The sequence below is a fragment of the Erythranthe guttata genome, chromosome 7 (assembly GCF_056151865.1).
Source record: "Erythranthe guttata isolate IM_541 chromosome 7, IM_541, whole genome shotgun sequence".
In the NCBI taxonomy this organism is placed as follows: Eukaryota; Viridiplantae; Streptophyta; class Magnoliopsida; order Lamiales; family Phrymaceae; genus Erythranthe; species Erythranthe guttata.
The window spans coordinates 9,120,308-9,130,893 of NC_142539.1; the positions used below are offsets into that span (position 1 = coordinate 9,120,308).

At 41.5% G+C, this 10,586-nt stretch overlaps 2 protein-coding genes across 5 annotated transcripts; both read right to left on the reverse strand.

Moving 5' to 3' along the window:
- Positions 1–1,089: 1,089 nt before the first annotated feature.
- On the reverse strand, positions 1,090–3,798 carry LOC105950368 (uncharacterized). The gene has a single exon (XM_012973715.2). It carries the CDS (start codon positions 3,796–3,798, stop codon positions 1,090–1,092), a length of 2,709 nt encoding a protein of 902 aa, XP_012829169.2.
- Positions 3,799–4,780: 982 nt separating this feature from the next.
- On the reverse strand, positions 4,781–8,760 carry LOC105950367 (uncharacterized). Of its 4 annotated transcripts, none has more exons than XM_088820899.1 (12): positions 8,410–8,702; positions 8,037–8,150; positions 7,848–7,904; positions 7,694–7,756; positions 7,543–7,611; positions 7,336–7,428; positions 6,960–7,064; positions 6,804–6,881; positions 6,450–6,578; positions 6,189–6,294; positions 5,810–5,996; positions 4,781–4,879 (listed from the first exon to the last, which is right to left on the reverse strand). In XM_088820899.1, coding segments are annotated over exons 2-12 (999 nt in total). In that variant the 5' UTR covers positions 8,148–8,150; positions 8,410–8,702; the 3' UTR covers positions 4,781–4,878. The 4 variants fall into 4 exon arrangements, with proteins under 4 accessions (XP_088677025.1, XP_088677024.1, XP_088677026.1 ...); XM_088820898.1 differs by lacking the exon at positions 4,781–4,879 and adding an exon at positions 5,532–5,553; XM_088820900.1 differs by lacking the exon at positions 4,781–4,879 and having other exon boundaries at positions 5,651–5,996; positions 7,694–7,760; positions 8,410–8,760.
- Between the last annotated feature and the right edge of the window lie 1,826 nt (positions 8,761–10,586).

Sequence of the window (10,586 nt, forward strand, 5' to 3'; positions counted from 1 at the left end):
GCTGTGTACTATGAGTTTGCGAGCTCCAGCTGCTAAAGCGAGGCGGATACCAACGATCAAAGCTTCATATTCGGCTTCGTTATTGGAGGCTTTGAAATCAAACCGTTGAGCATACTCAAATTCGTCTCCATCTGGGCTTGTTAATACAATACCCGCGCCTCCCCCTGTAGCGGTAGATGATCCATCGACATTGATAGTCCAAGTGGGTATGGAGGTGCTCTCCTCCGATGTAGTCATCTCTACTACAAAGTCTGCTAAGATTTGAGCTTTGATGGCTGGGCGTGGTTTGAACTCAACCCCATATTCACTTAGCTCTATAGCCCACTTAGCTAATCACCCGGAAGTCTCGGGACTTCTCAATATTTGTTTAAGGGGATAGTTAGTGAGAACAATCACTTGGTGCGACTGGAAGTACGGGCGTAACTTTCTGGCTGCATTGATGAGGGCGAGAGCAAGTTTCTCCATATTGGTGTAACGGTGCTCTGGGCCTTGGAGAGCTCTGCTTATGTAATATATCGGTTGGTGACCTTTTTCACCATCCCGAATGAGCACTGCGCTAATGGCATCTGCTGAAATAGCCAAATACAGGAAGAGAGTATCTCCTGGTTGGGGCTTTGTGAGTAGAGGTGGGGAAGTGAGATATGCCTTCAATTCTGTGAAAGCTTTTTGACAGTCCTCATTCTACTCAAACTTTTTCCCACCTCTTAGTATCTTGAAGAAAGGAAGACCCTTATCAGCTGATCGAGATATAAATCGGTTTAGGGCTGCCAAACAACCGTTAAGTTGTTGGACCTTCTTAATCGAAGTGGGAGGGGCCATGGAGGTGATAGCTTCAATCTTTGCTGGGTTGGCTTCAATTCCCCGTTGTGATATCATGTACCCTAAGAATTTTCCGCCTCGAACTCCGAACGAACATTTTAGGGGATTGAGCTTCATCTTGTATTTGCGTAAGATGGAGAAGCATTGACTTAAATCGGTTAGGTGATCCGCGACTTTAAAACTCTTGACGAGCATGTCATCAATGTATACCTCCATGTTTTTACCGATCAAGTCCGCGAACATCGTATTTACTAGGTGTTGGTAAGTAGCTCATGCATTCTTGAGACCGAACGGCATGACTCGATAGCAGTAGATGCCTTGGTCTGTAATGAAACTAGCTCTTTCTTGGTCTTCTAGGGCGAGCAATATTTGATTGTATCCTTGATATGCATCAAGGAAGCTGAGAAGTTCGCACCCTGAGGTTGAGTCTATGAGCTGGTCGATCCTTGGTAAGGGAAAAGGATCTTTCGGGCATGCCTTGTTGAGGTCGGTGAAGTCTACACATAGCCTCCACTTGCCTCCGAGTTTAGGTACTAATACCACATTGGATAACCACTCGGGATACTGAACCGATCTAATGTGGCCTGCATCTAAGAGTTTTGCCACTTCCTCTTTGATATGTTTGTTGCGCTCAGGACCGAAAGTCCTTTTACGTTGCTTGACCGGTTTCAATCTTTTGTCAACGTTTAGTCGATGCAATGCTACTTTGGAGGGAATTCCCGTCAGATCTTGAGCTTTCCAAGCGAAAACGTCCCCATTGTGTCTAAGGAAGTTAACTAGCTGATTCTCCACTTCTTGATCTAGATCAGAGCCGATGCGGAGAAGCTTAGAATTATCTCCGGGTATGAGTTCTACTGATTTTAGTTCTTCAACTGCGGCTAGCTTGGTGGTGTCGTCGGGTACACTGATTAGGATTTCTTTATCAGCTTCGATGACCGCGTTGACCCATTTTCGCTTATCTTGTCTCGGGGTGTCGTCTCCTTTCCCTAAATGATTAGGTCTCTTAGATGGTTCACGTAGAGCTCTTGCATAACATTCTCGAGCGAGGCGCCTATCTCCAAGTACCTCTCCCATCCCGTAAGGAGTGGGGAATTTCCACTTTTGGTGGTAAGATGAAGGCACAGACTTGAATGTATGGATCGCTGGCCTTCCCAAGATGATGTTATAAGGGGATGGTTTGTCGACGATAAGGAATTTTATCATTTTCGTTACTCGACAAGGATTTTCCCCTAAGGAGATAGGTAACTCTAGTTCCCCCATGGATAAAACACCTTCTCCCGTGAATCCTTTCAGTGGTGTAGTGATGGGGTTGAATCGGGCGTTATCTATGCCTAGCTGCTTGAATGTGTGGAGATACATAATGTCGGCTGAGCTCCCACCGTCCACTAATATCTTTTTAACTATGAAGTTGGCCACCGTTGCTGTTATCACTAACGCATCGACATGATCTTCATCTGGTCCTTCAAGGTCCGAGGAGTTGAAGACTATGCCATGATCAGGTCTTCGTATTTGATAGACGGATGCGGATGGAGAAGCATGTTCTTGATTCATACGTGCTGATCGAGCGAGGGTGCGTCTCGCGTTTTGTGAATCGCCACCTGCCGGTCCTCCGGAGATAAAGGAGATGATTCCTCGGGTGGGTTGGTTATCATTGTTATCTGGGTCGCGCCGATGACCCCCCTCCTCTCGTCGTTGCTGTTGATCTCTATTGTTATCTCGGCGTGGAAGATCATCGTGGCGCTTATTTCGAGGCTTATCAATGTACTCGCTCAAGTGGCCTTGCTTGATCAACCTCTCAATCGCCAATTTGAGTTGCGCACATTCCTCGGTCGTATGCCCTTTATCTTTGTGAAATCGACAATAGCGATCCGATCTTTCTCGTTTCGCATTGGGTTGCATTGGGCGTGGAGGCTCTGCCAGACCTTTTTGTTCAATCACATGAAGTATTTCAGTGAGGCGAGTATTGAGTGGAGTGAATCGATTATAATTTGAAGATGATTGGCCTTGAGGCGGGGGTGGAAGACGTCGATCATCTCGTCTCCTAATATCCGGGCGGTCATCTTCTCTCTTCCTCTTGGGAGGAGCATTGGCAGAAGCTTCTTCTATGCGTATATATTTTTCAGCTCGATTTAACAGCTCATCTAAGTTGCCAGGAGGTCTTCCTGCGATAGATTCTTTGAACCTACCCGACTTCAGGTTTTGTTGCATAATCCCTGAGAGCATATCTTGTCCTACACTAGGAACTTCATGAACAGCCTCTACGAAACGCCTGATGTAGTTGCGGAGTGTTTCATTGTCTCTCTGTACAATAGAGAAGAGATGTGCTGGAGTTTTAGCATATTGCTTATTGATGGCGAATTGGTTGGTGAAGCGCAATGATAACTGAGCGAAAGTGTCAATTGATCCTGTGGGCAAAGCATTGAACCAATTCATGGCTCTCTTGGAAAGAGTGGTGCGGAACATCTTGCACATTGCTGCATCTGTTGGGCCATATAAATCTGCCATAGCGTGGAACTTCTCTATGTGTTCCTGCGGGTCGGTAGTTCCTTCGAATTGAGGTAAGCCTGATACTTTAACTCCTTGAGGCAATACCTCGTTGAGGATGTTCAAGGTGAAAGGACTGCGCCTTGTTGGGACTGGCGCTCTTCCGTCAATAGGGTTGTTCAATCTGGGGAACTGGTTTTGGCGAGATACTCTACTATTTATCTCGTCTTCCCCTTCATTAAAGATATGAGCTCTTCGTAGAGATGCATCACCCCGTTGGAGTGAATGGTGGCGTTGTTGTCTGGGTTGTGGCTCCCTGTGATTGGTAGATAGCTGCATCCGGGATCTTGGATCTGAGGTGGATGAGGATACACTTATCCGATCGTCATTGTTATGGGCTGGTTGCTGTACCCTGGGTGGCATTGCGGGTGGAGCATTAGCTGGGATCGCGGGTGGAGCGTTTGCTGGGATCGCAGGGGGAGCGTTTGCTGCCATCGTGGCGATGTATTGTGCCACCGCATCAGTGGCGGCGCGAGTAGAAACTTCTGTTATCATCCGTTGGAGTGCCTCCTCGGTTATTTGAACCGTTCGAGAAGCAGGTAGAGGTGGAGCCTGTAGTGGAGGATCGGCGAGTGGTGGGTCCCGAGGGGGGATCACCTGAACCTCGCGTGGTGGATCCGGAGCACGTGGAGGAGGTGGCAAGCCAGAGCCTCCCCGAACTGGGAGGTTGTTAGCTGTGTCATTCTCTCTCCGAGTGGACTCAGGAGGATCTTGCTGGCTACGTGATCTGGTCTGCATTCCCACAGACGGCGCCAAAATGATGACGTAAAAAATAAATCACCTAGTGTGTTGAAGCTGGGAGAGCAAAGTAGGTCACGTGCTCACGAGCTAGATAGTCCTGAGAACTTTAATTTACTCTAGGATCCTGCGAACAGAAAACACGTAATCTAAGCCGGGGGTTGATCCGGCGGAAACCCCTCCGACGCTCAAGTCAGACGTGGAGATAGTGGGTAAAATGAGGAGAGAATTCGAATAGAAGAATTGAGGGAATAATAATAACGTACCTTTATTAAATGAATTTAAGTTGTATTTATAGTTTATTAATTGGGCCGAGATCAATTTATCAGGCCCAACTTTCTTTGGATGTGATTGGGCCTTCGTATAAATAGCTATTAAGTTGGGCCTGTGGCCCAGTAAATATGGGTCTATTGGGCTGGGCCAATAGGCATATCACCTTCAAACTTACGCTCCATTAGTAAAACAAAATTTGTCTAGTGAAAAAGGAAATAAATCTAAAGAGACAAAAGTCTGAAAACAAAATATATTTTAACCTCCCACAATCTGTATAGGAGTCCCCAGTTACCTACAAATTTTGCGGTTATACCAGTACTCGAAATGCATAACTAAATTTTGTGCAAATTTGTGACTCAATTTAGAATCTATAAAATATAAGCGACGTCATATTTCAATACACCAGCAACAGTCCATCAATAGAAATCTGAACCTGTATAATCCTGCTTTCCGGACACAATCCATCCCCTGCCCAAATTTCTCAGCGAAACCCGTCGCACAATTTCTACAAGAATCAAAACAGTAATAACACATTTAATTCAAAGAAACAAAACAGGTCTGGAAAACGAAATCAACCAAAGCAAATTGTGAGAAAAAAATAATGTCACGAATATAAGAAAAAATGGCTTCGTAATATTCGAGGCCTATCTGCGTCTTTGTCAGCCGCTCAATCACACCCCGAAATTTGACGATGTGTCTCAGTTCGTCGGAAACGTGAACATCGACATCGATCCTAGCAATATTGTCGAATCCTCCATAGGCGAAGTAGACGATTGCTGCTGCTTGGAAGACCCCTTCTGGACCATAAGGCATAAAGGGTTTTAAGTTGGAGGTCTCTTTGCATGGGCAAAACCTGCTATTATTACAAATATAATCACCACTCGTCATTGCAATTAGGAGAACCCCAACAGCAATCGGATCCAATAAGTTGAATCCATTGGTGAGATTTGTATGTATACGTAACGAGTTGGGGTGGCGGTCCAAAAGGGTTCCGACAATGGATTCGAGAAGTATATTACCTGCTGTAATAAATGCGGCGAGATCTCCTAATTCGACTCTCAGGTAAGCATTAATTATTGCTGTGGGGGGCTTGCATTTACTTTTCTTGTAGAATAGACAATTGATCAATCCAAGGAAGTCAGCTATGTGGGCGGCTGTCCCATTGATGCAAATTATACACTAGATTTTTTCATTTCAATACAGACAAAATGGACTTTTATTGAAATCAGTGCATCTTAAAACAAGTGAGATTAAGTGGTTTCAGATATACGGTAAATAATTTCAAAAATAGAATTATAATGTCTGCCACTGATTGAAGAACAAAAATACAGTCTTCCGTCTTTACAACTTTCTTGATTCTCCGGAAAACCAGTTGCATAGAACACAAGCAAAAAAAAAAAAAAAAAAAAAAAAAGAAGAAGAAAAGGATTACCACCACCACGATTTCCATGCCTTATGCATTTTATTTCCAACGTATCTTAATCCATGCACTGCACCGGCGGTCAGTAGACCCGCAACAGCTTGTCTTGCACTGGAAATCATTACTTTGTTTCTCAGAATCTTCCGCATGCAATCTGCACCCTCTTCCTTTGATTTTATTACCATTTTTCGTATAGCTCGACCTGTATGACAATGCATTCAATAGAAATGTTAACCTGTTGGCTGTGATCAGCTGTATCAAGAATCTCAGCCTATAGGAATTACATTACCAACCAGCGTACGTAGCTAAGCAAATGTTAAAACCTTGGAACAATACTACTAATTAAAGTTTTTTATTCCAAAATAAAACGTAGCAAATAACTCGTAGATCATACCAGATTCATCAAACATTTTCTCCTCTCCGAGCTTGATTCCCATCTTGCTTCTGAGTGGCAAAGGAAGGGAAGACACAAGGGAACAAGTGCTAGACAACCCACAATCCTGATTTGACAAATCAAGCTCGTCATTAGGTAAAAACCGTTTCTTAATTTACTAATTCATTGAAATTATCAATATGGGTAACCAATATATCATAGAAATAATGAAGAGAGCCCAATAAAGAATTTAACACTTAAAGCTTGAAAATTTGGACCAACCTGAATTATGTTTACTTTTTGATCAATAAAAGGCGATAGTCTTAATAAGTCCCTGGCTGCAAAGTCTTCTAAAAGCGGTTTGTACATCGTTTGAAATAACTTAAATTGCCCTTGCACAATCTTTTTCACCTGGGAAACTTAACATAAAGAAGTTAGTGCTAGCATGTCAAGAAACTAGTACAGAATTGTGTTGATATTTAACAATTTATGGAACTGGATCATATATATCATTCTACTTTCTAATATGTAGTGGAGACGAGCAGAAAGAAAAGAAGCAGATTTATCTCAAGTCTCAATATGCTATCATATAATGACTCGTTCCAAATTTCCCGCTTGAGCTTCAATTATAGTTACCTTATTTTTATCCTCTGCAAAAAGCATACGAAGATCACCCATGTATGAGAGGCTACATATTTTGGCATATAACTCTTCCTGAAATTACATCAAATCTGATTTTACTTGTTATAAATTTCAAGTTCAAATGATTACGGCAACTGAAAAGAACCAAACCTCACTGAACTTTGACGGCAAAAGAAGGAGAGCGGCGGAGGTTGCAGCCTTCAGATTTACAGAATTGAGTTTTTCTATCTCCAAGTTATCTATTATGACTTTAACCTGAACCATTAAAATAAAAACATGATAAAATTAACGGCAGAAAGTAAGACTCAAGTGTGAAAGGTTACGTATTTTTGTTATTAAACTGTCAATGAAAAGCAATTCTAAGATATGAACTCAGACGAATGTAGGAGAACTACAGTAAAAACATGCATAAAGAAATTGATTTCATTGTAGAGTTGATAGAGCTGGTTTTGCACACATTACAATATGACAGACTGCTAACAAATGAAATGAATTCAGAGGAGACAAATATAAAAGCAAGACATACTGGTTTCTGCAAACGGCCACTCATGTAGAACCTCTCCCATCCCAGAATGTCCTGAACAAGATCATGCATTCGAACAACCCCGTACTTGAACATCTGGATGGAGGAGTATCTCATGTCATATTCTAATATATAGAGCAACTAGATATATGTAATAAACCTAGACATCTTCACAAAACATCATAACAACAATCATGATAAAATAACTACCCGATCCTTGTGAGAAACAAATGGATTGAAGTGTACACCAACACCGATGTAATCTGCTACCTCAGTAATCTACCAAAACAAAAATTCAAATTCATATCATTGTAAAATAAACTGAAAATCCAGAATGAGAGGAGGAGATTTGAAGTAGCACCAGCCGCGGTCCGCCAAGGTGGACCATCCATGATGCGTAATGATTCCGGTTCGTCTTCAGATTCTTTCTTGATCACAAAAGGCCAAATCATCTATCAGTTTCTAATCCACATTCATAACACCACTGAAAGTGTAGAAGAAGATGAAACAAATACCTGAGTGTGCCATTGCTGGGGATCTGACACGCCAAGAATGTAATCTATCATGGATGTCTGGATAAATTAAACCAAAACAAATCATCCAAGTGAATGAGAAAGCGCGAAATTTGAAAAAAAAATATTCGACTGCTACAAAGTATAGGCTCAAGCAAAGAAGAAAGTAAAAAAGAAAAAAAAAAATGGGACCTTGTTAAAATTGTTAGGATGGAGGGAGGAGCCATATATGCAGGCAAACTCAATTGGGGGCAGAGTTTGCAGGAAACTTGCAGGCTCAAGTATCTCTGGACCATCATCCATTCACTACAATATAATGAACGAATCCTTATTAGTTGTCTCCAGAAGACAAGACACAAAAGGTATATATGTTTTAAAAAAAAAATTGTGAGGAATTTCATCAAACAGGTCAAGTGCATGAGTTGTTTGGCTTAAAAAAACTGCATGAGTTTTTAATTATCCAGATGACTGATATCACAATGAATCATGAACATAAAAAGAAACGAAATGATAAAGGAAGACAAAAAGAAAAGGAAGCAAGGATATCTAGAGGAGGGTTACCCACATAAGATAAATAGATAGATAGAGAAAAATTAGTAGCTTAGTGGACTTCAATTGTTGATTAAGCTTTTATTCCAAAAACTCAAAACTCTGATTCAAACCCCAATCTCTTGCCTTGTGATGGATTGAAATAGCATATATTCGAGATCGAACTCGCAGATATGGGGGGATGGATGGATTCAAATTGGTTCGGTGGTGGTGGTGCGGCGTCGGATCACAAGTTGTCTGATTTGATTTGTGTGCGGTGGTGTGTCTGTCGTGCTCGACGAAGATGATGGGTATTCAATTTTCCCTTTTTTTTCTTTTTTTTTTATTATTTATATTTATTAAAAAACAAATGAAGAAAATGGGTGTCAAAGGAAAATACAAATTTACCCAGCTATATTCACGTGTTAGGCACGTGATTTGAATTCCGGTCAATTTTGGCCAAAAATGGACATTTTGGACGCCCGTGCTTAGAAAAATGGAGTTCAGGTACACTCGTGCCACCCTTTTCTATTCAGGGATGAAGTGCAAAAACGTCCAAAGTTTAGGGGATTTTTCGCAGTTAACCCTTAAAATTATGAGTTTTTTTTAATTAAACTTCTACAATAAGTAAATTCAAAAAGTAGGGGAAATGGAAATAAGCCCATGACAAGGGGCTTAAATGCACATAGATTCAGACAAAAAATAGTCTCGCAAATAAACTCATCCCAAGCATCATTATATAATTTTTATCAATTCCATCAATTATACTCTAACTTCATCAATATTGCACATTGACCTCGGATTTGAACAAATATATCACATTAACCACGATTTTCATAATTTTTTGAATTTTCTTTTTAGAAAATAAATTTTTTTTCCGGCCAGATTCCAACATTGATTTTTTTTTTTTTTTTTTTGAAATTTTTTTGAACGTATTTAGAACCATGCCAACTATGTTGTTGAGCTGATGATGACAGTGGAAAATAGCCAAGCGTTTAAGGCGAGCGGGTACAGCTTCCTCCTTATCTGAATGATGGTGAATACATTCATCATCGATGTTGTATAGATTGACTATTTTGACTGATGTCGACTGACCGATCAAGTCCTGCAAAGAAATGCCGAGTTTCATATATTTGATAACAATCGAGGAATGTTTGGCAGAGGAGCCAAAGTGGTTGTGGATAGAAGAATTGAGGAGCAGGGTGCTATTGGTTTCGCAAATTATCAAGTGTCTCGGGATCGAAAGAAATGATGGTAAACTTTCAAGTTTAGGACAATCTTCAAGTGGTCACGGTTTCGAGCCTCGGAAATCGGCAGCGGTCACCCATTCAAGCCCGTATAGCCGGTTAACTCGACAACTCTGAGTTTCTTATGGCTCCAAGAGTTGCAATATTTCAAAACAATTACCATCACCGTTTTCCCGACAACCACGGTAACTACTCCAAGACAATCCCAAGTGGTCGAGATGTTTATCACGCAGCATTGCATCCTCGGCTTCTCTAAAATCCGTTACATTCTCCAGATTTCTGATCTAATCTGCCTTTGAGATCGCCTAAAGTCCGAAGATCTCGTAAGGATGCACAATCGCCCTCCTTATTGTTAATATTACTCAAAACAAATAGTGGAAGTGAAGTAAGTCTTATAAGGGAGCCAATTCCATATGGCAAATATGACAAAGACTCGCACCGGTACAAATCCAAATGTCTCATGTGCCTCAGCTTCTGCATTCCCTCTCGGGTAAGGAATTGAGATGATAGCGCCACGACAGATCCAGAGTTCGTACTCTGAAAGATGAGTCACCGAGTCTGGTAACATTTCAATGAGTGTATAAGAGAGATTAAGGTACCTGAGTTCTTTCAACACCCATATATCCTCTGTCAAAGTACGAATGCCGCTGCAACTCAAATCGAGCGATCGTATAAGAAGTTTCAGCTTTGTCTTTATGAAATCTGATCAATCAACCCAAAATAATTCAACCGTGTAGACATCAGGGATGGCAATTTGACCCGGCCTGATGGATCCCCGCCCCGACTCGGACGACTTGCCCGAAATTTTTGGGTATTACATGCGATCCAAAAAATTGGGGCGAGTATAGGGATTGATTTTTTTTTTTTTGACTTGGTACGGGTACAGGGACGGGTTTTCCTATACCCGCCCCGTACTCGCTTTCGTACCCGCCCCATTATTTATATATATAATATATATTTATTAATT